At 36.7% G+C, this 25,942-nt stretch overlaps 1 protein-coding gene, 3 long non-coding RNA genes and 1 other non-coding gene across 39 annotated transcripts in view; 3 read left to right on the top strand and 2 right to left on the bottom strand.

The window, feature by feature from the left end:
• LOC126626130 (tetraspanin-19-like) overlaps positions 1-18,545 on the top strand; it is a 36,283-nt gene extending 17,738 nt beyond the window's left edge. The window contains exons 1-4 of one of the 16 annotated variants that reach the window (XM_050295355.1): positions 14,596-14,860; positions 14,983-15,019; positions 15,475-15,574; positions 16,454-16,646. In XM_050295355.1, the coding sequence (XP_050151312.1) occupies positions 14,842-14,860; positions 14,983-15,019; positions 15,475-15,574; positions 16,454-16,558 (261 nt within the window). In that variant the 5' untranslated portion in view covers positions 14,596-14,841 and the 3' untranslated portion in view covers positions 16,559-16,646. Of the gene's footprint in view, positions 1-14,595; positions 14,861-14,982; positions 15,575-15,897; positions 16,164-16,453; positions 16,647-18,424 lie in introns of those variants that run through there. The other 15 variants (XM_050295354.1, XR_007624585.1, XR_007624579.1 and 12 more) reach the window with 15 other exon arrangements.
• Positions 895-1,703, top strand: LOC126626136 (uncharacterized). 2 transcript variants are annotated; one of them, XR_007624614.1, is made up of 3 exons: positions 895-1,165; positions 1,364-1,454; positions 1,573-1,703. It is a non-coding gene; the product is annotated as an uncharacterized LOC126626136 (long non-coding RNA). The 2 variants fall into 2 exon arrangements; XR_007624613.1 differs by having other exon boundaries at positions 895-1,229.
• LOC126626133 (uncharacterized) lies at positions 1,766-12,916 on the top strand. 19 transcript variants are annotated; one of them, XR_007624610.1, is made up of 9 exons: positions 1,766-6,980; positions 7,146-7,191; positions 7,995-8,072; positions 8,484-8,536; positions 8,785-8,952; positions 10,088-10,138; positions 10,210-10,525; positions 11,569-11,633; positions 12,726-12,916. It is a non-coding gene; the product is annotated as an uncharacterized LOC126626133 (long non-coding RNA). The 19 variants fall into 19 exon arrangements; XR_007624602.1 differs by lacking the exon at positions 7,995-8,072 and having other exon boundaries at positions 1,766-2,640; positions 5,807-7,191; XR_007624603.1 differs by lacking the exon at positions 7,995-8,072 and having other exon boundaries at positions 1,766-2,900; positions 6,052-7,191.
• Positions 18,324-24,993, bottom strand: LOC126626135 (uncharacterized). Its single transcript, XR_007624612.1, has 7 exons — positions 24,765-24,993; positions 24,575-24,677; positions 23,355-23,417; positions 20,768-23,077; positions 20,512-20,674; positions 19,088-19,591; positions 18,324-18,717 (listed from the first exon to the last, which is right to left on the bottom strand). It is a non-coding gene; the product is annotated as an uncharacterized LOC126626135 (long non-coding RNA).
• Positions 22,381-22,483, bottom strand: LOC126627569 (small nucleolar RNA Z103). The gene has a single exon (XR_007625054.1). It is a non-coding gene; the product is annotated as a small nucleolar RNA Z103 (small nucleolar RNA).
• Positions 24,994-25,942: the final 949 nt, after the last annotated feature.

The raw sequence follows: 25,942 nt of genomic DNA, 5'->3' as shown, positions 1-25,942 counted from the left end.
GCATCAAATTACTTGGCTAAACATCCTAATGGTGATCAAACATTAAGACATATAGATAGCTTAAACACAATGATTAATAATTCAAAGCAATATGCCTTAAACAAATTGAAAATAAATTACAAATTTATACTAAGGCTCGTGGACTCGTCCTAATAAAAAGAATTAGTTGCACATATTTATAATTGAAAAGCAAAAATATTATTAAGAAGAAAGGATAGAAAACACCTTTGTAACAAATCGTCAAAAGCTCCTAAGCCGAGATCTCCAAATCTAAAAACATTTTTGCCCTAGAAAAAGACCCAACTAAATATATATAGTGTGCACAAATGATCTAAATTAGGTCTCCCAACAAATTTGGAAACCCAATTAAAATAATAAACTAGGAAATATAATTCTATCCTAACTTGGATAATCTGGGCAGCCAAATATTCAACATGTTTCCTAGTCGAATCCGCTCAAAATCAAGCCTACTAGGTGGAGTTAGAAAGATAAAAATGTCTACATTTTATAAAAAGGACTTTCCTAAAAAAAGGTCATCTTGAATTACTTATGGCCCAAACAAGAACAAAATGTAAAACTGCGAGCACTGCGTGATCAACCTTCTTTTATTCGTTACGGTTTGAGAAATAAATTATGAAACTTCGACACAATTATCTTGAAAGATACATGAATCTACTCCAAAAAAATTTCATTTCATCGTTTTTTGCTCAAAATAGATTCACATGTTCACAATTAAAATATAAAATAAAGTATCAAAATTCTCACAAAATAATAAATAAATTACTTTAGTCTAAAGTAAGGATCGAAATTGGCGCTGTACAAATGAACAGTGTTTTGAGATGGATTTTGAGTTATTTATAAAATTGCCAGTTTGCCACTGCCTTTTCTGTTACGGATTGAAAATTTCGATTTATTTACGAAATTGCCACCGCTTCTACCGTGCACGTGTCGACCATCGCAGAAAGGGTTCCGTCGGGCTCAATCAGAGTGGGTTGAGGGCAGTCTGCAGAGTGACAAAGGGTACTCCGGCCTCCACACCAAGGCCTGCATCAGCCCCACCCTCCTCCTCTCCAACATGTATCAGCGCCCCGATATGCTCACCAACCCCGACGCCGACCCCTAGGGCTAAGCCCTCGACCCCCGCAAGATCCAGGACAACTTCGAGGTCCGTCAATTTTTCTCTCTCCCTCTCTTGAAAATACTTCTCGGGAAAATACTTCAATTTTCTGGTAATCTTCTCCCCTCTCTGTAAATTATGAATTTTATTGTCTTCTTTATATAAATTGATTCATACACAACACGCTGCATGTTTGAAATTCCAATAACCTTCTAAAGAGGATTTTTATGTTCATTGAAACTGCAGTTCATATAATGTAGGAGGATAGTTTGATATAGCAGTGGTCATGGGATCTCCCTGAAGAGGTGAAGAAGGAACTTGAAGATCCTCATAGTAGGTAAGGCAATATAGTCCTGTCCTTGTGTTTTGATTTCTCTTAAGCCACCAGAAAACATCAATTTGGCAGCTAGCCGCATGGATGTATTCCTTATCTTCTTCTTACCGGCATGTATTAGGTACAGTTTTGGATGGAGTCGTGGAAAAGAGAAGCTGAAATCTGGAAAGTCTGGTATCACCTTGTATTCTTTTGTTTTATAGTTTGTTTTGTCAGAAACTCCAAGAACAACTTACGATTTGCGTAGTGAAATGACATATTCACATATGTTTACGTGATCTTGATAATGATAATGGATGTATGTTTACGTATTTGATCTTGATAATGGATGTATGTTTACGTGAGCAAACACATTCGTAAATTCTTGATGCATTATTAAAAGTTACAATATAGTTCAAATCCTTTGAATCATGTTCTTGAATTTTACTATATGTATCTTGTTCTTTGCATTTCGTTATCCGAACTCTGTTCTTTGAATTTGGTTACTGGAATCGTGCCTAATGTTTGATGTGGTCAGTGGCTTTGTATGGCTGGCTGGTGTGATTTGAGAGTGTTTTTAGTTAATGGCAGACATAGGATCTGCTTGAAATGTACTACCTACTTGAAGAGTCCTGATTGGTGGGACGGAATTGACAGAAGTCAATTTTGAACAAAATTTATTTGTTGTTTTAAAATCCATAATTTCCTTATTTGTATTGTCTGCTCAACTTCGGTTTAGCCAAAATGGTGTGTTTTCCTACTGAGTTATCTTGCATTAGATGTAAAAAATTGTAATATTGTGTTTTCTTACTGAGTTATCCGTATTGTATTCTGTCTGTTTGATCCAGCTTTCGCATAGAGTACATTTGGGGTCCTACAATTCCTGTGTTGAGCTTTCAGTGCCCAATTGAGAGACAGGGAAGTGTGAATAGATCAAAGTTTAGGATTTTTGTTTGGCCACCATTGACGAAGTGTGTTGATGCACAAAATCCGATGGATCTTGGACTAGCGTAAATCCGACCGTGAATCACACAAGCGCACGAGAACACAAAGATATATCGTGGTTCACCTCAGGTTGAGGCTACGTTCACACTGGTGTCGATTCCGTTTCACTCTGCAAATGAATGTTGAATATACATGGAGGCTCTAGAGGCAGTGTCTGATCTCTTGTTTTCCCTCTCTCTCTTCTTGAGTCCCCCCCTCAGTGAAGGTGATGAGGATCCCTTTTATAGAATAAGAGTTTCCTCTTCTTACATAAATCATGGGCTCAGTAATGAAGCCCATGTATCGAGGCCCAAATATCGAGGCCAATATATGGTACAACAGGAGTCTTCCAAGTCTTCAGTCAAGAGAGTCTTTTGGCTGGAGACTTCAAATCCAATCCATGTGCGGGCTGAAGTGACTAGATGTCGTCCAGAACTAGTACTAGACATGAGACGGTGCTTAACGTCAAGCAATACTTAGTTAGAGGTAGCACACGTTGCGAGGCTGCTCGGCTAGAGGCAATGCCCTCAGCGAGGCGGTTGCTCGGCTGGAGGCGGTGCTCGTTGCGAGACAGCTCGGCTTGTGGCGTTCTTCATCGCGAGTATGTACTTGACGTCAGCGTGAGCTCATTATGAGTTAATTCTCGACATGACTCGGATCCGCTTGTTGGGTTTGTATATGGGTCTATGCCTTGGCTGGAGACTTCAAATCCAATCCATGTACGGGCCGAAGTGACTAAATGTCGTCCAGAATAAATACTCGACATGAGACGGTGCTTAACGTCAAGTAATATTCAACTAGAGGTAGCACACGTTGCGAGGCTGCTCGGCTAGAGGCAACGCTCTCGACGAGGCGGTTGCTCGGCTGGAGGCAGTGCTCGTTGCAAGGCGGCTCGGTTTGTGGCGTTCTTCGTCGCGAGTATGTACTCGACGTCAGTGTGAGCTCATTATGAGTTAATTCTCGATATAACTCGGATCCGCTTTGTGGGTTTGTATATGGGTCTGTGTCGGATCCACGGATCGGGTCCACAAGTCGGGTCTTTAAGTCGGGGCCATACGTAGGGTCATCGAGTCGCGGCCATCTGTAGGGTCTTTGAGTTGGGTTCATAAGTTGGGTCCGTGAGTCGAGGTTCGAGCTCAAGGGTGTTCAATTTCGTAGGTGCCCAAACGAATGGGTATCCAAGCTCACGGGTGTTCAGGCACATAGGTGTCCAAATAAGCAAGTGTCTGAGCAAGTGAGTGTCTGGTCAGACAAGAAATCACCATTCGAACTAAATCTTTGTCACCATAAGCATGTGGCTCAGTGATCCATAGGCTGATCCATAGTGTTGACCACCATAATTTTGGTCCTTGTTTAATCAATAAATTGTATGAGTATCGTATACAAGCAATCAATCATTAAAGTGTGCATATTGCGGGTAACATCACACATAGATCATATAAACATACAATAATGTAGTATGCCTAGTGAAATGTGTATGACAATATAATTTAATGAAATTTAATAATGTAACATAGAATGCGTGTGGTGTGGTTGCCATGGATTTATCTCCTTAGTGGGTTTTTCCAAACCGACAGTGAGACAGTGGGTAATCAAATAAAGGCTAGCCCAAAGTTTTATTCTAATATTTAAATAATGAATAAAATATTCTAAAAAATGATTAAAGTTATAGCATTTTAAAAGGAGGTGGCCGACAATATCAAAGGGTAATAATACTAAAGTTATGATAGGAATGATTATGATTTGAGATGTGATGTGTTTCTGGTCAACATAATATTAAAATAATAAACAATGAGCTGGAAAGGATGATAACAATACTTTTATCTCATTTGTGAGTTTTTTCGTAGGTTTGTCGGTGGGATAGTGGGTTGTACTCGTCCTCTTCATGATGAAAATTTCACCATAACATTTAAATAATAAAGGTAGTTTAAATAATGAATGTAGTGGTCAGGAATGATTAAAGATAAATAATAAAATATTAAATAAACAGTGATAATATTAAACAAATCATTTGAGAAAAGATAAAGTTCTTATCTTCTTCCATGTTCTCCCGTGGGTTGAGCATGACCGACAGTTGCAGGATGCATGACCTGCTCGCGGCAAGCGCTGACACTGATTTTTAGACGAGTTATCCAGCGTTGGCATCGCTTGGGTTGAGAAGTGATGACAGTTTTGAGTCCCCCAGAAGTAAACTGCATGGCTCCAGCAGATAAAAAAATCCATGAACTGTGTCTTCGTCAGGCAGGCCAGGCCATTGCAACCGTCGATGTTCATGGCACAGGAGCCGCAGATCCCTTCCCGGGAAGATCTTCAAAAGGTGAGGGTGGGGTCCATCTCGTTCTTGATCTTGGTGAGGGCGTCAAGCACTATGGGCCCGCACTCCTTGAGGTTGATCTCGTACTCCTTGAGCTCCAGCTTTTTCAGGTTGTCCGGGTTCCACCGGTAGATTGAGAATGTTTTGATGTTCATTTTGTCTTGGGACTTGAGGTCCACCTGCTGGGCCTGGGCCTCCGACGCCATAGCCCGGACACAGGCGTAACGAAACGACGCCGTCGTCGTTGATCCCGACGCCACCGCAGAAGCTATGGCCCTCCGTATCAACCTCGTCGCCATTGTTGCGTCTTCGAGCTTCAACAACTGCGGACAAAGAGAGAGAGGCTGTGATTGTGTTTCCATTGCTGCTGCCATGATCGGGAGCTGGAGCGGAAGACATGGGTTTTGCAGTGACTGTACAGGTGTTTGGTTCTTAGGTTTCTGCAGATTCACGGTGGAGGTTGTGAGGTTTGATGAAAAAAGTAGAGAGAATCTACATAGCTTTTCGTATCGATTCCCACAGACGGCGCCAAATGTTGATGCACAAAATCCGGTGGATCTTGGACCAACGTAAATTCGACCGTGAATCACACAAACGCACAAGAACACAAAGATATATCGTGGTTCACCTCAAGTTGAGGCTACGTCTACACTGATGTTGATTCCGTTTCACTATGTAAATGAATGTTGAATATACATGGAGACACTAGAGGCAGTGTCTGCTCTCTTGTTTCCTCTTTCTCTCTTCTTGAGTCCCCCCTTAGTAAAGGTGAAGAGGATCCCTTTTATAGAATATGGGTTTCCTACATAGCATTTCGTATCGATTCCCACAAACGGCGCCAAATGTTGATGCACAAAATCGGGTCGATCTTCGACCACCGTAAAACCGACTATGAATCACACAAATGTATAAGAACACAAAGATATATCGTGGTTCACCTCAAGTTGAGGCTACGTCCACACTGACGTTGATTTCGTTTCACTGTGTAAATGAATGTTGGATATACATGGAGGCGACAGAGGTAGTGTTTGCTCTCTCCTTTCCCCTCTGTCTCTTCTTGAGTCCCCCTTCAGTGAAGGTGAGGAGGATCCCTTTTATAGAATAAGGGTTTCCTTCTCTTACATAAATTATGGGCTCAGTAATGAAGCCCATGTATCGAGGCCCAATATATGGTACAACAGGAGTCACCTAAGTCTTCAGTCAAGAGTCTTTTGGCTGGAGACTTCAAATCCAATCCATGGGCAGGCCAAAGTGACTAGATGTCGTCCAGAACTAGTACTCGACATGAGATGGTGCTTAACGTCAAGCAATACTTGGCTAAAGGTAGCACACGTTGCGAGGCTGCTCGACTAGAGGCAATGCTCTTGACGAGGCGATTGCTTGGCTGGAAGAGGTGCTCGTTGCGAGGCGGCTCTGCTGGAACCATGCAGTTTACTTCTGGGGGACTCAAAACTGTCATCACTACTCAACCCAAGCGACGCTGTCGCTAGATAACTCGTCAAAAAATTAGTGTCGGCACTGGCAAACTTGTCGCGAGCAGGTCATGCATCCTGCAACTGTTGATCATGCCCAATCCACAGGAGAACATGGAAGAAGATGAGAACTTTATCTTTTCTCAAATGATTTGTTTAATATTATCACTGTTTATTTAATATTTTATTATTTATCTTTAATCATTCATGACCACTACATTCATTATTTAAACTACCTTTATTATTTAAATGTTATGATGAAACTTTCATCATGAAGGGGACGAATACAACCCACTATCCCACTGTCAAACCCATGGAAAAATTCAGAAATGAGATAAGAGCACTGTTATCATCATTTCCAGCTCATTGTTTATTATTTTAATATTATGTTGACCAGAAACACAGCATATCTCAAACCATAATCATTCCTATCATAACTTTAGTATTATTACCCTTTGATATTGTCGCCACTTCCTTTTAAAATGATATAACTTTAATCATTTTGTGAATATTTTATTCATTATTTAAATATTAGAATAAAACTTTGGACTAGCCTTCATTTGATTATCCACTGTCTCACGGTTAGTTTGGGAAAACCCACTAAGGAGATTAATCTATGGCAACCACACCACATGCATTCTATGTTACATTATTAAATTTCATTAAATTATAGTCACATACACATTTCACTAGGCGTACTACATTATTGTATATTTATATGATCTATGTGTGACGTTACCCGCAAGATCCACGGGATTTTGTGCATCAACAAAGTGAAAGGTAAGTCTTCCCGAATTTTATTATTTTGGGTTTGAAAGGAATGACAAATGAAGTTGGTCATAGTATGTTGTAGTAGGTATACTAAGGTATATCGTTATCAGAGTTTAGTGTGTGTTGGATTCAAAATATTTCTAAAATCTCATTTTTTTTTTTTGGTATTTTCAGTGAAGCCAAAAGAGAAGAGTCGGTTGAGAGAAAAAGAAGTCTCACGGTGAGAGGCCAGTTTCATTTGTGATGTACCTCGAATGCTGTTTGTTATTCCTTTATTTTTATTTTTTTTTGGTATTCTTTTGAAGCTACAGTGTTTGTTAACAACGGTTTCCATTTCTACATACCCTAAACCCTCTCTGGAAATTAATTAAAATGATTTCTGGTACATGCAATATATGTTACAATTGTTATATGTGAATTCATATCTTTTACTCCCAAAACTGGGATTTATTAGTTCATCCAAGTATTTTGTAAGTTGGTCCGAAAAATCTCTTTTACATTAAGCACGTCCTTAGATTTTTGGTCAAATGGGACATGGAAACTCAAATGTTGTTTGTTATTCCTTTATTTTTTAGTATTCTTTTGAAGATCTGCATGTCGATTGCTGCTTCTGTTTCTTATACAAACACAGTATTTTTTGCGATCACAACTTTTGTGATCAGAAACGTTTAAGGTCATCCAGTTAATTGTACAATGGGTCTTGATGTCAGCTGAATTGAATGTAAATGAAAACTAAGCTGCTGATCCTACCAGCCCAGTTCACCCATCTCTTGCTTATTTAAATTAATTGAAGATGCCTATGTTTATACAAGTTCTTTTCACAAAGAAACCTATATTATAGTTTCACTTTTACTTGCTTTCGCACGGGGGGAGGTGTCTGGACATGTAATTGGCGTGTCATTACTCACTATTTTTTTTTATCCTTATCTTCTATATTAATATCACCATTTCTTTTGGTGCTCAATGAGTGGTTTGGCAGATAATAGATAAAGGTTTTAATGCATTCATGTAATGTTATTGTAGATCCACTACATTCTTCAAGAAGTCCGATTTACAGAACCGGAGCTGTTTAAGTACATGATGTCCCAGTTTATAGCTGAGGTTTGATAAACTTATTTAAAAAGGGTCAATATGATCATTGCTGATCCTTAACATTTAACTATCAAAGCTTGAGTTTATATATGTCATTTTAGGGATGCTTAGGGCAGGTGTAGGAAAGGAAATGAAAATTGACATTTTGAAGCTTACCCTTTGGTTGGTGGCTGAGAAAAATGGGGGAAAAGGAAAAGAAAATTGTAGTGTTGAGTAGCTCAATGGTGGTGTTTATGTAGTGCATTTTTTTTTTTTAAAATTAAGTCTAAATGCATTTTTGTTTGTGTGTGAATCTGCCACAGATTAAGTGCACTGCACTGTCATAGATTAAATCCATTATGTCGTCGCAGGTTAAGTTCATTTCCCTGTGTCCATTTGTTTTCACCTCAAATTCTTACTCTGAATCTCTCTTTTTCGCAGTTTAGTTCGGCCACCATCTCTTATCTGCAAAGCGAAGAAGAACTCAGCAGATTGTATGTTACTCCTCCCCAATATTTTCTGTATGTTTTCTTCAATTATTTGTTTTTGGGTTTGTTTCTTTCCCGAGAATAAGAAAGAAACAGGAAAAATTAATATTGGGTAGTTAATTTATGTTGGAGTGTTATATTTATTCAAGACATCCAGGGGAATTAGGTACTTAATTGATTGATGACCTGATTGAATTTCTTTTATTTTTCTGAAAGAATTTGTTTTTTATTCTGGCGTTTTGATTGTTTTGTAGGCAAGACTGACGCCGATGATGCCGAATGAAGCGGAACTGATGAGTTTTGGCAAGATTTTGGAGAACAACATGACAGTGGGTTAGTGTAAATTACCTTTGGTTGGATTGGTTGAGGAATTGTCGTGATGTGTGTTGTTGTACAGCCAGCTATGGGAAAATCTAAAACAGGTAATGTTTCCGTTAGGAGCTTAATCTTGGGTTTTGTATAAGGGGTTGGGTGGCCTAAGACAAGAACATATTAAATTTGGTGTTTAGCGTGCTTAAACTGCTAGGAATGATCAGAATTGATGTTTTTAGTTATTAAAACGTGGTATTTATCCTGAATACTACACCAAGGGGACAGGGGTTGGTTAGAACTTTGAACCTGGGATGCAGTGGGGCTAAGAGAATTACCCTCCCTACCTGGCCAATCAATCACTTGCAGAATTGTTAAAATCCCTCTGCTAAAAATATGAGCTTTACTTCATGTACTTTATTTTTACTGTGATGTGGAAATAGTCTTTACAATGGCTTATTTGTGATAGTTGATGAAGAGGTTTGTGTTTAAGACAAGAGTAGTGCAGTCTCTTTCTTGCAGTGAAATATGTATTTGTGAATGTGGGTTTGTGGGATTTGCTGCTTTGATAGGTGAATATCTTTGTCCTGCAACTTTTCCTTTCAATTTGATTGAACAATTAGTTTGCAACATGCTATCGTGCTTTGTCTATTGTTTGGTATGAAGCTGAATTGCAATGTCTTTAACCCTTTTTATATTTTTGGCAAAGTGTCTTTAACCCTTTTATTCACCCACTGTAAGCTTACTTAGCTCCAGCTGAAGCCATTCAAGTCAAATTCACAATCTTATTAATTAATTTAAAAGTTGGGAAAAATTTTTGGAATGCTTTTGCATTCATCCATGCCACAATGGTAAATTCAAATTTTTTTTGTCCTACCAGATGGACCCAGTAAGTTCATCAAACCCAGATTTTAGTAGTGTTGATGGTGCGGCTGTAGTGGAGGGGAAATAAGAAAAGTAAATCCACTGTTTGATTTTACAGTTTTCTTCTCCTGTGTTATGCTTCCTAACCTTAGTTCTATATTATCTTAATCAGGCAAATGAGAAAACTTAATACACTATTTCATACCTGGTGGTTTGTGTTCTAACAATAAAGATGTGCTTCAGGCTGTTTCTTCAATCAGCAAGTACTTTGTCAATGTATTTGGTCTAGAAAGCATCATGTTCGATGATCTTACTACTAAATTCATTTTGTAATGATTCAATTTCATGTTCGATGATGGTAATTTTTGTTGGTTTTCTATTTAGGTTGAACCAAAAACTCTCCAAGATGCCAATTTTCTTAAAGGCAGTGTTAAGGTAAATTTTAATTACCATTATTCCACATAGTATACATTCTGAAAACATCTTTGACAAAATTTATGATCTAGGAAGCCTCTCAATAGCTTTTGGCATTTGATTCAACAGGTAATGCACTGTTTCCTCCCTAGATTTCTCTGTTTCGTCCACTATATCCACCAGCCAAAAAGCACAAAAGCAGTTCCACTGAACACACACACACCCCCACAACTGACCACCCCACCTCCATTTCAGCTCAGCTCAGCTCAGTTCCGGGTGTCCAAATCAATCAGTTTTCCAACCCATCCTTCTGAAAGCCATGCCTGCTTGCTAAGCTTCACGATCCCGAACCCGGAAATCCTTTCAATTTCTCAGTAAAATTATATTCGATGACTTGAATGTCTTCAGGTACTTTTCTGTTTCTTTTGGTTCCTTTTTGTTTTTTGTTGCTTAAATTCATGTGATTATCTGCTGTTTATTTTAGCATGGATTTTACTATAACTCTTACTTTCAGAGTGCATCTCAATATTCTTTGATCTTCATTGCTTTTAGCTTTACCTTCTGACTAGCCTTGCTATATTCAATCAGTGATAAAATATATATATGTATATAAGTGGTAATATGTGTGTGTGTGTGTGTGTGTGTGTGTGGATTGCACAGATGCTCAGACATGCCACCCATGCCTAAACATTAGAAAAGGTTTGTTCTCCTTAGTTGGTAATAGAATTTGGCATCTTTCAGTGCACGATGAAGGTATATTGTCAATAATAAAGTTGGGATTGTTATTATGAGAATTTGTTTAGGAATTGAGAGATTGAATTGCTGTTTCGGAATTTGGAAAATTTCTGTCTTTTGTGTGATCATTTTGGTTTAGGAATAGATAGATTGTTTTCTTTGATGCATAATATTGAATTTGGATGGAATTGATTAAATTTTGTGTTGTTTTAGTCCGTTGTGTATATTAAGTCCGTAGTCAAAATTAGGGACTGTTTTGTATAATTTTCTACATTCGTGATTGTTCGACATGATAAAAATAGGGTTTTTTTGGTTTGCTGATTTTCATGTGCTATGTATTCATGATTGTTTATTTTGTAAAGGAAATGCGGAATATGATAGAGATGCAAGCAAATTTCTAATCTTTGTCTATCCGGTTTTCACTTTGTTCAATTTGATCTGATTTATCCTCCTTTGCGTTGCTTTTGAGGAAACCAAATTAAATTTGCCCTTCGATCGTTGTATGTCATGCTTATGTTCTCCTTTATTGAGAGACTGATTTACTGTTTAAAATTTGTTACATTCTCTTGAGTTGCCCTTTCTGTTGGTTCTGAAAAAGCAAACTGACATGTGGATTTCTGTCTTTCTATATCATGCTTATGTTGAAATGCTATACCTGCCAAAACCATATGTTGAAATGTTGGATTGGTAAATGTTTTTTGTTGTTCTGTTTTTAGGACTTCATTAACCGTTTAGAAGCGGAGCCGACGATGCGAGAGCAGAAGGGGAGCAAGCATGTGAGGTAATTTTTTATATTGAATTAAGTGGTTCTGAATTCAGTCAAACATCTGTGTGCAAGTTTGCAGTGATATTATTGTAACATCAATCCTAAAATGTATTGTGTCAAGAACCAATAAAAGGAATGTAATGTGTAAGTGCATTTGATCATTCAAATGCAAATTTTTTTAATTTTTAGAATGAGTTGCAATTAAAATTAACGGACTGCTGAGCAGAAGTTTAATTTATTCAGTTTTGATAAATGATTGAAGGTTTCTCTATGATTCTATTGCTGTTTTGATAATTATAAGTTTAGATAACTAAAGAGAGAATGAAAATGAAAGCATAGAATATGGTGAATAATATGTTGGTATGTGTGTGTGTTCTATTCGGGAGAATCGGTTGCTGTTTTGATAAATTGTAAAATTTATTTTGCTTGGTCTAAATGTACGTCCGATTGCTTGCCTTCCCATAGATGGGTAGAGTTGGACATCCAGAAGAATTTGTTTGCATAGGAATTTTTTTTTTCTTTTCGCTATAATCTGTTTTGTTAAGGGTGATGATAAAGATTTATCAATATTGTTTGTTCGGAGTTAGGTGGAAATTGGAAGGGAGTAAATTGTGATCGTTTATGCAGCATTTGATAAAATTGGGAAATAAGATTGGGGAAATAATGTTAACGGTTTGTAGATGCTTAGGAGACTGTCTGGGGCTGCTTAAATTTTATATATTCAGTTGCATAGAGTCGACATGACATGCACGACAATGGTCAGATTGCCACCCTTAGTTGATGGTATTATCTTTACAACACATTCAAATTGAGGATTTAGAAAATCTAATAATAAATCTGAAATATATGTTCCATGCTTTTTGTTTTTATTTTGGGTTAAAAAGTTGGAGATTTGGATTGGGATTTACCTTTATTAACCTATAATATTGTGCTCAAGACACCATCTTGGGAGTCTTAACATGATTGTTCTTCTATTTCATAGATTCGAAATGTGTTTAGTATCTCATTTAATTGGTGTACCTTTGCACATTTAACTCAAATTTAATATGATTTGGTCCTCCAATTTCTCTGAATTGCTAACGGATTTACTTTCTTTGGAAATTTCAGGAACTCTGGTTGTGGGAGGAAGAAGCTGGTTCCTTGCTATTTTTAGGTATACGATTATGTGCCCTGATTGCATGTTTATTTATCTTTGCAAAGCTTTCGTACTTGGATTTTAAATATGTGATTGGTTTGTGAAAAATAAACGAGAAGACTAATCATGGGGACATTCTTATTCAACTTAAATGTGTTTTATTAATCTGATTACGCCTGAAACAGCTGGTTTCTGCAGCAACGCGCGGGCCTATTTTCTAGTTATAACTAAGATTAGGGTAAAAATATAGAATAATATCGACTCATCGCCTATCGATTGAAATCTTTTGCTTAATAAATTGGATGTGTCCTTTTTTCTCTTTGGTTGAAATTTGATGTTCCTTGAATTCAATTTTTTTTTTATTATTATTCAATTGCATTGATGAATGTTAATAGAATTCAATTATATCTATCTGTCATCTTGCTTGAATATTATGGCTTAATTTTCCGTTTCTTAGTTTCATGGTTGGTTGGTTGGTTGGTTGGTTGGTTGGTTTGTTCCATTTTTTTTAAAGAACCTTGACTGCATAAGAGAAATTATATAGAATTAGAAAAAGAAGTTGCACTTGTTAAGGGGACATAAAGTTTAGCTCATAATATAAGAAGAAATAATAAAGTAAAAAATACAATAAAAGAGCGGGGAATATAAACTTGACTCTTGAGAAAACAAATAAAAATACAAGAAAATAGGAACGATGCGGTCCCCCGGATGTTCCTCAGGGGTCTGCTGCAGGGGCGTTTTGGGGGGAGGGGGTGTGGGGGTAGGTTAAGCCTTATTTGGAGTTTCTGGAGTTTTGTTGGGGGCGTTTTGGGGGGAGGGGGTGTGGGGGTAGGTTAAGCCTTATTTGGAGTTTCTGGAGTTTTGTTTGGGGGGGGGGGGGGGAGGGGAGGGTCGGGTAGGGTCGGTGGGTATGCAATTGCGGTTGATTTGGAGTTTCTAGAGGGGTGGGGTCTGCCACCAATGCGTTTGCTGATTGTGAGCAGGTGGAGGTGGCGGGCTATTGAATGGTCTTCTTAGGCTGCGGCGAACGGGCACCACTTTCGAGCTCAAAATATCACTTTGACATTCAAAGCAGCCTTGTTCAATTATATGAGAAAATCACAAGAAGCAATAAATTAGTTACCAAATAATAAAATTGGTAAAAACTAAGTTGATATAAGTAGCTAATACTAATGCTTGGAGATCTCATAAAAGGAAGATAATTATTAGTTATACCATGAGGAAGTAGTCCACAAGTTGCTTGGAAATCCCCCATCAGAAGCAACACTATTGCTGTAATTGCCACCAGCTTTGCTGAAGAACCATTCATCTTCGGAAGCAGAACAATAAACTCGAAAATCCTTTCACCACAACTTGGAGATGAATGATAGTGCAAAGGGAAAGCAAGATTTATAGACCTTAACTTGCAGGGGTTTTGACAATAATTATATGCTTCTGTTTCTTTCTGTTTTTTTGGGTCAATATATGCTTATGTTTCTACTTGGCCTATCAAAGGGAGGACCCTTGAGTCGTTCGCTGATGTAGAATAAATGGCAGAATGAACCAACGAGAAAATGGACCGTTGAAAGATAAAAGGACAGTGAAATTTGAATATTTGAGATTCGATTTGGGCCCGTGATAAATTTCCAGAAAGAAAATGGTGCCACAAGTCCAACACACTGCTTAGGTTTTGATGTATGATGGATTTTGGCCGTCCGGGGTAATTTCAGCCTCCAAAATAACGTTTAAAGTTTCGAAATAAAAATCGGACTCTTTATTTGTAGTCCGATTAATGTTTAACTAATGTTGTTGTAACAAGTAACTCGTCACAAGTCGCGTAAGACTCCTCAATACGAGAGTCCTTTTTTTACCAATATGTCATTTGCATAATTTTTTCTTGGTTAATTATCTACGAATAAAGTCTTTTTTAAGTTAATTATCTGCGAGAATAAAGTGAGAAAAAAACAAAGAAATTAGAAACTTTTTATGACGGTTGCTCATATGTAGGGCTCCATTTTGCGATCGCTTCGGCCCCCAAATTTCAAGCCCCCAGCGGCGGTGCCGGAACAAATTCCTTCCTTAATTTATTTTTTATGGGTGAAGGTGGAGATGAATGATAGTGCAAGGGGTAAGCAAGATTTATAGACTTTGATTTGACTTTGATTTGACTTTGATCTGCCTATGAACCTTGGTTCACACTCTACGTATTTTTGTTTTAAGTTTTCTCGAGTCACCCTAACTTATTTGCAGGGGTTTGGATTAGAGTTTCTATTTGGACTTTCAAAAGGTTGACAAGTCTTTCACCGTGGAATCGTGGATAATGGGTTCCTGCTCTTATGATCATTTTCTTCCACCGTGGAATCGTGGATAATAGGTTCCAGCTCTTATGATCATTTTCATCAAGAAAATTTTATTTGAATCCATATAGTCTCTTTCCACATAACTTTTTAATTAAGTTATCAATATCTTTTTAAACCCAAATTTACTATATAAACTACCCCCACAAACCCAATTCAATATGTAAATTTATCTTTACACCTATATTACTAACTTGTTGAATTTGTGATAACTTTTTCTCTTGCAGAATAACCAAATCAATATGATTTAGATTCTGATTTATGCATTCCTTAATTTTAGTTTTTACTGAGTTTGATTTCGAGACTTAGCTACTTGCAGTTTTTCTTTAATCTTGTTATATTTTGCATTTGTTAGAAAATCGTTAGTTGTTATTTTGTTTGACAGGTTTATATATACACGTTTAGGTATGGTAATTGATGTCCGCCTCAGCACCCTTTGCGGTCATATTGTTGCCAATTCCATCAGCAATTTTACTCTCTTCATTGTATCCTTTTTGGTGATTACAGCTTTTCTATTGACATTCGGCTTTAAATCTTTGTTACATTGTTCGAAAAAAATTTGGCTAGTGATTTTCACGCTCGATTGAATCTCTTGCACTCCTTCCTTTGAGTGCAAAACACTTAAAATGAGTGTCCAATATCGCTATCCAAAAGTTTACGTATTTTTCCTTTGACTTGTTACCACTTTTTAGCAATAACCCATAATTTTTCTATAGGTGCCTATGCTCTTTGCCATTTGAATTTAGTTATATGAATATTTACATAAATATCATGCTATCTGGTTTTGTGCCTAACCAATTTTAACTAGTACATAATCTCCATCTTCTGTCTTCTTTGCCTTGACGTTGGTGTGATTGCCTCAGTTTTCTATAGGATGGATTGGGAAGTGGTATATGCCTTCATGGACTTGTGATTTTTATGTGAGGCTTTCAGTCACTGATCTAATTTCTTTGTCTCTTTTCAAGTTTCGTAGAAGAAGGATTGGTGAAAGTATTAGGTGTGGGTTTGTTAATAAAATTTAGTTTTATTGTTAATTACATCTTGTACTTTATAGTAATTATGTAATAGGTTAAAAAGGACACCTCATATTTAAAATTTAAGTTGAGCGTAGAAAGATGTTATATGGGTTCAAATAAAATTTCTCTTTTTATAATAACCTGATTAGTTTAATTCGGAATTGTGATAATGGGTTTTGGCTCCTATGATCATTTTTATAATTCCCTCATTAGTTTAATCCGGAATCATGGATAATGAGTTCTGGCTCCTATAATCATTTTCATATTTCCTTGATTAGTTTAATTTGGAATGTGATCGTTGATAATGGGTTCCAACTCTTATGATCATTTTCTTAATTCCTTGACTAGTTTAATTCAGAATCGTGGATAAGGGGTTCTGGCTCCTATGATCATTTTCATAATTCCTCCCTGATTAGTTTAATTATTCCAGCTCTTACATATTTTCTCTGTTAATGCAATTGTTTCAATATATTATGGATTGCGATGTATGCTCAAATACGTGTTGGAACTAATATTGATACGAGATCATTGGATTCCTTGTGAAAAATGCAACGATAAATAATGAATTTAGAAAATTAATTATGGATTGGCAGAAGAAGGGTTGCCAAAAGTTTTGTTTGGAAATTATACACAAACATCACATCAAAAGTTGGAAGCTTCGGGTTCTCTCTCGAGTGAGAGTCTTTCTCTATTTATGAGAGTATTTCTCACATCTTCGTGTGAGGCCTCCAAATTTGAGCAAAATCGGTGGCGCCGACCCTAGTTTCGACCGGGATCGATCTCCGTTCTCCCATTTCTTTCATTCTTTTCATTATTCCTTACTTCTACTATTTTTTAGCCTTGTTATACCGATTTTAGAAAGAAAATACATTTGCGAAGAGTGTAAATGAGATTATTAGAATGCTAATAATAGTTCTCTTATAATATTAGCACGATAATTAATGTTAAATTGTGAAGTGCCAGATAATTCATAGAGAATCATTAGCATTTTTCTTAACACGCACTCTATTATAGACTAGTTTTAGTCATTAATATGAAGAGCTTGAATTTCACATACCCATATCCCTTCATATATTTAAACTTGGCATTTGCGGCTAAAATTGAAGTTTTCGCGAACAAGCGCTTCAAGATCTTAATTACGTAGTGTTTATCACTACCCAACACAGACGATATTTAGGGATAATCTATATTCTGACAAATCGAAATGGCAGCTTCATGAGCAACTGTCGTCTGTTCAGTATTATTTATGACCAAAATTGTACTCTTGGCTAAAGGGTTTACTAGTAAAGATCCTTATATAAAGACCCCCACACCTCCCCCAACCCTAAACATGTTTAAGAAGAGCCAGGAGTATGAAATTTTTGTCACTTGGTACTACAGTTTAGTGGTATTCATTTTCACTTATAAGTGAGAAATTTTATATTCGATTCTTGCCAAAAGAAAAATTAAACTACATTATTGTTACCCCATTATGAGGTTTAGCCCATCTCCTCCCCGTAAATGGGTGCTTTAATGGTTTCCAAGCTTGGTATGCCGGACATACCCTATGAAAGGATACAAGTCATAAAGAAAAATATCTAAGAATGAGAAATGTAAGGACTTTCTCAAAAGTTGTACCCTTCGTGGACTCCATGTCACGGTATAATTTAACGTTAATTTTTTGAGTCAACATTTTAAAACATTGTGTAAAAAACATAAGGTAACAGAGAGTCTATAACTAATCCCACTTTTGAAAGAGTCTCATTAGCATTTCTCTGTAACAATTTCAAAGGGCACATTCCAAATTAAATATGCATTTTGATATAGGCACCTGAACTTTTTTTTTTTCACATTAGATTCTCGTTAATTATGAACGAGAGGCGTCAATGCTTGTTTGAAACGGTCTAAATGCGGAGAAAATGGTGTTTAAATTTGTAACACAATTTATGGGGGAGGGGAAAGGTTTGGAAAACCATATTCTTAGACTATATTTTGTAAACCGTATAATGAGGCAGTTGATGGCTAGAATCAATTTTTAATGATTTAAAAAAAGAACCAAGCACAAAGTAACAAAAGAAATCAATAAAAAAATGATTGTCGCCCTAGCGCCATAATTAAGTTTTCATTTGAACCAAGCACAAAGTAACAAAAGAAATCAATAAAAAAAAATAACATAAAATAAAGAGTAATTTTTGTAGTACATACTATCATTATCATTCATCTCCATCCTCATCCCATATCAATTAAAATCATGTTTTATTTTTATTGTATTGAAATTTTATATTAAATGTGATTTTACAAAGCTTAACCATAACAAATTTGCATCTGCTACCATCTCAGAGTCGCATCAAGCTGCATAAGCTATCAACACATTTGTAGAACACCATATGGCTAAGTTCAAATACCATCGAAGGAGAGACAAGAAAACAAAAACTTCGAAGAGAACTAAGAAGTTGAGACATCAGCTTCTTCATCATCTCTTCCGCTGCAGGCTGCTTCGATACAAAGCTCAACCATCACAAACTATAAGCCTCTATTTCCACCACGAAGTCACATCCTGAAGCTTTCTAAGAAATGGTCTACAAGACCACAACACTACGACAGGCTTGAAGGAAATGCAAACAAGGATCAAACTGCAAAGCATATATACCGTATGACATAATCTCTAACCGATAAATATTGCTATATTTCTCTTCTGTATGCAAATGCAAAACACAGTTGGTAGATCTCTATGGCTAGTTCAAATACCATTGAATTTGAGATGGAAGAAAATAAAGACTCCCAAGACAATGAAGAAGCTGAGACATCAGCTTCTTCTTCATGTATAAAAAAAAGGTCGTACCCAGTGCACAAGGCTCCCGCTTTACGCAGGGTCTGGAAGAGGTGAATGTCGGCTAGCCTTACCCCCATTTATGGAGAGGCTGCTCCCAAGTCTCGAACCCGAGACCTACCGCTCATGGGCTTCTTCATGTATGCCATAAAAAATATGTTGTAGAGATTTACCTGATTCTCTTTACCACTGCTTGATATATTGTTCCATCTTCCCCGAGAACCACTGGATTTCCAAAGGGAAACTTATTCGGTTACTAGTGGCTGAAGGACTGGTTCAAGAGAAAGCAGGGCAGATTATGGAGGAACTAGCAGAAGAAAATATAAATGAATTGATCAACCAGGGCTTGCTGCAAGTATATGATGACCGCCCTTACACAGGAACTAAATTGCAGGTCCCCAGGTCCCCAATCCTCTTCGAGAATTCTGTCTTCACCAAATGGAGGCATTACCTGAATACTCCAACTAGAATTCTGTCTCCATCTCTTTGAGAATTCTGTCTTCATCTCTTTGAGAATTCTGTCTTCACCAACTAGAATACTCAGATTCTATGAATATCCTCCACTTGCACTGTTGCTTGTGGGCTGAAGACGTTACCTGAAGGCTTGCAGTTTCTCACTACACTTGAGCAGTTAGACTTGCTGCCTTTGATGAATGATCATGCAGAACGATTGACACCTGATGGGGGAGAGGAAAACTACAAAATTAGGCACATTCCACATATCATTCATTACCATATCAACGGCGCAACAAATTGCTGCCATTAAGGAAGTATAAGGATCTAATAAAGTTTGGAGATCTTCGGATGGAGAGGAGCCAATGTGGGTGAACAGATAATTTTTAAGCTGTCTGATATATTTTTTTTGAAAAGAAAGCTGTCTGATATATTCAGGATCACATTTGTGACAATGCAAAGCTGTAATAGTTAGGGTTGTTTCCATATACAAGTAGTTGGCCCTCAAATATTATGATCGACTTCATACACACTTTTCTTTCTTTGTACACCTCATGGATATCATACTTTCTGGTTTTACCAGCACCATGTCAGCACACTACAACCTTCCTTATGATGAATTATATATATAGTTTTTCATATAAATTGCACACACACACACACATATATACATATGAACTGAGAGAAGCAACCTCTTATCACGAATAATAACCCACCGTGCAGGACACGGTGCGGGCAAGACACAATGACTGCCAAAACGCGCTCCCTTCAATATTTCATCCTAAGATGTCAGGGAATTCCACAACAGCTCAGATTGATTTTCCCTACGCACCACTGAATTGGTAAATTATCGCAAATCACATAACTCCAATTCAGTGTTGATATTATTCCATACACAATGAATTGTTTCATACATTACATGTTGCAAGGATTCAATTTCACGATAAATGTTAAAAAAAATAGAAACTTCTATTGCTAACTAAACAAATTAGAACACCCAGAGAATAAGCATATGTCCTCACATACAAAACACCACTGCTATCAATAAAAGAAAAGTCGATTCACCAACAAAACTCAACAATAAACAAAGCTGTTAAAACATTAGGAATAATGGAATTAAAACATGCATTAATCGATTAGTTACCTGCTTCATTTAAATAGGAAATCCATATACAATTAGGAAGGAATGAAAGCAGGGAATACATAACCAAACCAACAGTAGCCTTCGAACTCCTGTTAAATCTCAGATTTATCAGCGGAGTAAACCAAACACAAAATCCACTCTTAGCCGACAAAGCCTCAACAAACTGCCACAACTCAGCATAAAATCAAATTGTTAAGGTTTCGTTCAAATCAATGCAAATTTGAAATAACTCTCATATAAGGGTTGCAGAACTTACCTGAGTTAAATAATTTTTTTTTTACGATGATCTGAAAAAAGATGGCACCCAGACCGCACCAAAAATTGGTCGGAAAGCCGATGACAATTAGGGAGAAACGATTTACAAAGATGCAGAACTTGTCTCAAAACAGAGAACCCAAACAAACTCCCCCAAAAAAAAGGAACACGACGATCTTTGCGATGAATATTTTGCAAAACGAAAAACACAGGATTACAGACGAAAGGAAGGCGAGACCAAGATGGAGAGAAGCAGAGATTGCCGACACACAAAAGGCAAAGCAAATGGTAAACCAACGAAAACCTATTCAATGCATAAACTGAACGATGACAGACACGCCATGAGGGCCAAAACGGACTTTTCACTGCACAAAATAGCAAAGAGCACCGCAAGCAAACAAGAATCCGAGAGCAGTTTCGCCCTTTCACTGTTGGTGAACAGTGCCGGGGGAAACTGAGTTTTAGTATATATGATGACTAGCAATAGTGCCCGCGCGTTGCTGTGGGTCTTAAAACTACTGGATATAAAAGAAGAAAACGGCCAGTGCAAACTTGTAATGGATAGTTTCTAATTAACAGGTTTTTAGTATGTTCATGCTATTTAAACACAGAAAAATATAATAACAAAAAGAAGCAGAGTGTTGGCAGAAAGTGATGTAATTTGCGGCACACCTGTAGTCAAGTCTGTGTAATCGATTTTAGTTGTGAACACCGGTAACATGTATAACTCAGAGAACAAAAAACAGCAGAAACTGAAGAAGAAAATGATGTGCACATAGATTATACTGCAGTAACTATAAATTAAGGTTACAAGTGTTTTAATATTGATATAAATTTGTGGTGGAGAATTATGCATAAGAGGATAACTGCTTTTATGAGTAAGTATATAATACGTCAAAACGATTATTAATAATTTACGAAATGTTTGAAGTAAAAAAATATACATTTGATGTTGAAATTCGAGATAATAAATGTAGCTGTAACTTATTAGGAGTGTTTAAATTGGCATTAACTGGTCTATAACAGTTTGTCCAATTATATTGAATATCATTAGATCATGTTACAATACGATGTTACAGGAAAACAAACAAAAAATTATATAAGCTATTAGAAACAATATATAATTGCAAATGTAAAGTTGTATCATTTGATTCTTAATAAGCATGTATATATGCCATTTGGACATGAAGAATTAAAAAGCATATAGAGCTGTACACTTGTTGAGGTAAGAGTTTAGATGATAGGAATCCATGCTGAAAATTTGTTGAGGATAACAAAACTTGAGTTTGATGTTGTTCTAGCAGATGGGAACAGACAGAAAGAACAAAAGGAAAAATATATACTAAAAAGGAGATGATGTCCAAAGATTGGAAAAGCAGGTTAAAAAGTAAATTTATGTTTTATACCGACTAAAATGATTGTCAAATTTGCAGCAAGCTATCTTTGAATGAGTAAAAAATGGGAAAGTTGTAGGCAAATTTGATGAGGTGAACTGGAGAAAATTGAAAACCAGTATTACAAATGCATAAAAAACATGAGAATATGGTGTAAAAAGATATCTAAGCCAGTTTTGTACTGATTCTAATGTAAAAATGGGAGAAAGGATGTTCAAAGATGGATCAGATAGAGCTGATTAGGCGTCTCTATGTAACACAGAGATACTATTTGCTCAGTTATTTCAGCTTTGATCATTTGGATAAATAATCATCACTTCCATATTTTCTCTTCAAATGAATGGACTGTTACCAATTTATAGACAAAGGCTTTCTTCTTTTGGGCTGCTTTGAATGCATGATTAATTACTTGGCTGATGACCAAGGGGTTTAAGATGGATATCCAAAAGTATAAATTTAGATGTTCTAACCAAATATATACTCTTTCCACATTGTTTAATTGAATCAAAGAAGACTGGAGAAAGGAAATTGTTTAATCCATCTAACGAATAATGAGATGTTGCATAGATAGATCTAACAACCGCCCTATTGCTAATAGGTAATTTGACTTAATTGAGGCATGTGGAATGGGTCCATTTTTGGTAAGAGTGTTTAAAGTAATGCTTTTGGATGTCTAACTTAACTTATCAATGCGTAGTCAGGTAATTGGACATGCATTTAGACCAGATGAAAAAAAGATAGTCTGTATATATATATTGGTAATAGCCAATTCCCCTAAAGAGAAAGTTTAGTAAAGATTGAATTTAAGCGTAAAACATTAATGAAAAAAATGTAATAAATTCTAAATATTAACATACCATTGGTTGTTGTACAGATGTACCTATAGAAGAAACAGAGGAGTTGATTGATCTGTTTACCTGATTTTTACCAATAAAGAAATTGATATTAATATGCTTTTTGAGGAAACCCAATGTTTTCATGTATATGTTCTACAAACTAATACATGTACAACGAATTATCTCCTAAGGTGATCTTTTTTGTTTTACAATGTTATCTAGGAAGAAACTCATTGGATCATGCAATTACAAATAGAAAAAACTGTTTAAAAGAATAACAAAGATAATTTTTGCAGCACATGGAAAATAAAATCTTGTTTGAATAAAAAGCCTAAAATGAAAGGGTCATATTTCGTACCTAAAGTAGAAATGGTTTTAAAGGCTGTACATTGAAGCTGCAGAAAGCAAAGAGCATCGCATGCTGAAAACAAAAAGAAAACCAAATTGTAAGTGTAGAGTCTGTAGACAGAGCAGGCAAAAAATAAAAGAAACCAAAATTTGAAAAATTGTTCTATGCGGACACCAAATGTTTCAAAAGGTTATCCAGACGGAACAAAATTGGTTAATTTGTTATGTAAGCAAAGTAAAGAGATTTAAGGCTTTTTTCTGATATGGAATAAATGCTGTTTCCTATGCTATATTCGCACTAAGTGGTCGGAAAGTCCTGAAATCAGCCAGAGAAAACTGGGATCCTCGTCGGAAAAACCCACCGAGGTGTGCTAATGGAACTCCTTGCCGTTTAATATGCATTAAAAAAGGTCGTACCCAGTGCCCAAGGCTCCCGCTTTACGCAGGGTCTGGGAGAGGTGAATGTCGGCTAGCCTTACCCCCATTTTATGGAGAGGCTGCTCCCAAGTCTCGAACCCGAGACCTACCGCTCATGGACGAAGGCACTTGCCATAGCAGAACAAAATGTAAATTCACCAGTTAAATGTGTGTATTAATTTCTTAATGTAGTTTATTACAAAGATTAGGAAGCGAAAACCATAGCAGTAGTGGCAGCTTCGAAAAGGGTAATGAGGGATGCACACCTACTTGGCCAACCTATGTGGCTAGGGCTTCAAACACTAAAACCCCGTACAATGCACATAAAAATAACCACTGCCAGGTAAGCAAACATGAGTTACTTTCATAAAAAATTAAAACTAAAAACATAAACTTCAAACAGGCAAAATCTGACAACCAGCACATAAATCCAAAACAAAAAATTCCACCACCAACAACATAAAAAAATTTAAAACCACAATTAAAACTAATGTTGACTGTCCTCTCCATGTTTGTGTTCCCTCTGCCGGATAAAAGTGACAAAGACAAAGCTTTCCAAAATTCTAATAACTCTAGATATTATCAATTTCCCAACAACACACATAGGTTACAGCACTAACAACATAAAAGGTTTTTAAATTGCAATCTAAACTAATGTTTTCTCTCTTCCTCTCCCTGTTCGTAAGACAGAAAGACAAAGCTTTCCAAATTCCAACGAATCCTCTCATTTCTTCCCAAAAATTATAAATCCATTTTAATCCAACAATTATCAATGCATTTCGAAACTGGAAAAAAGCAGGACATAAAACTTACCCGAAATATAAGAGCAGCATTACAGGTGTTAGCAAATCTCAGATTTATTAAACTAGCAACCAAAATGCAAAATGTCATTTAGCCGGGAAAGGCCCAACCACAACTGATAGCAAAACAAAATCGTTAGGGTTTTATCCAAATTAGGAAAAATCCAAAATAAAAATTGAAAGACAAGCGTTATAAAATACACCTTAGCTGAATAACATCTGTTCCACAGTGATCTGATGACAGGCCGTGACCAAAATGGGCTGGAAATCGGCCAAAAATCAAGCCACAACCCAAAAATCTCAGATGAAGAAAAAGGACTAACACTGAATTCTTGGCCCCCCGACCGTCCATTGCATTTGGTAATTTTTTAAGCTTTATATGTAAACTTAAATTAAAATGTATATTCAAATATTAACACATGGGTAAGTATTGCTCACCTCTGCTTCTGCTACCGCCTTCTCATCTGCATCCTTAAGGAATGATCGGATGCTCTTAAGCTAACCTGCATCCTTGAAAGCTTTGCTCAAAAGCATCCAATCCTTGGTTTCACAAACATCAAAACCCATAAACAAATTCACTTAAAAATGCACAAAATAAAAACCCCAATTACTAATTAGACGAAGAATTCAACAAAATCATGAAAATTGCTTAAAAGGAATTGAATTTGAGTTGGAGACTTGAGGTATAAAAATTAAAGACCGTGGGTTTACATAGATGCAGAACGGCCATCGAAGCAAAGGCCACAAAGAAAATCCACGAAACCAAACCCGTCAATCTTTCCTAAAATGGGAGAACTCACCAGGAAACCCAAGCTTTTTCTGGGTTTCAAAATTTACCTCGAATCCGAACGGGATTCAGCTGCGAGAGGGAAGGCTAAGTTTCTGAGATGTTTTCGTTTTTGAGATAGGGAAGGCGAGCCATTCACGATACTCTATGATTTCCATTTGAGGTTGAAGATTGGAACGATCTGGATGAATTTTGGTTTTGGGATTGTAGGGTTGATTTGGATGAACGCAGGTTTTTGTTTCAATTTCAGGCGTCTGGGAACAAATGAAAAAGCTTTGTTCTGGAAACAAATGGAAAAGCCACAATGACCATCATGCGTACATCAAGGGCAAATTAGTAAATTTACTGTGCAACCCGGGAAAACAGGCTGAAGATGGTAACAGCTGGAGGGGCAAATTCGTCAAATCACTGTTAATAAACAGTGTTTGGGAATCTGAGTTTTAGTATATATGACTAGCTAGGCTGCCCGTGTGCTGTTGCGGTGCTGCGTTAAATTTTTGTGTGGTAAAAACTAAGGAGAAGCAGGAAAAAAAAAAAAGAGGTGATACATTTGTTTTTCCATGTGAGATTCTTGGGGAACAATGGGATCGATTA

Source organism: Malus sylvestris, chromosome 6, assembly GCF_916048215.2.
Source record: "Malus sylvestris chromosome 6, drMalSylv7.2, whole genome shotgun sequence".
Lineage (NCBI taxonomy): Eukaryota > Viridiplantae > Streptophyta > Magnoliopsida > Rosales > Rosaceae > Malus > Malus sylvestris.
This window is presented reverse-complemented; position numbering and strand designations above follow the sequence as displayed.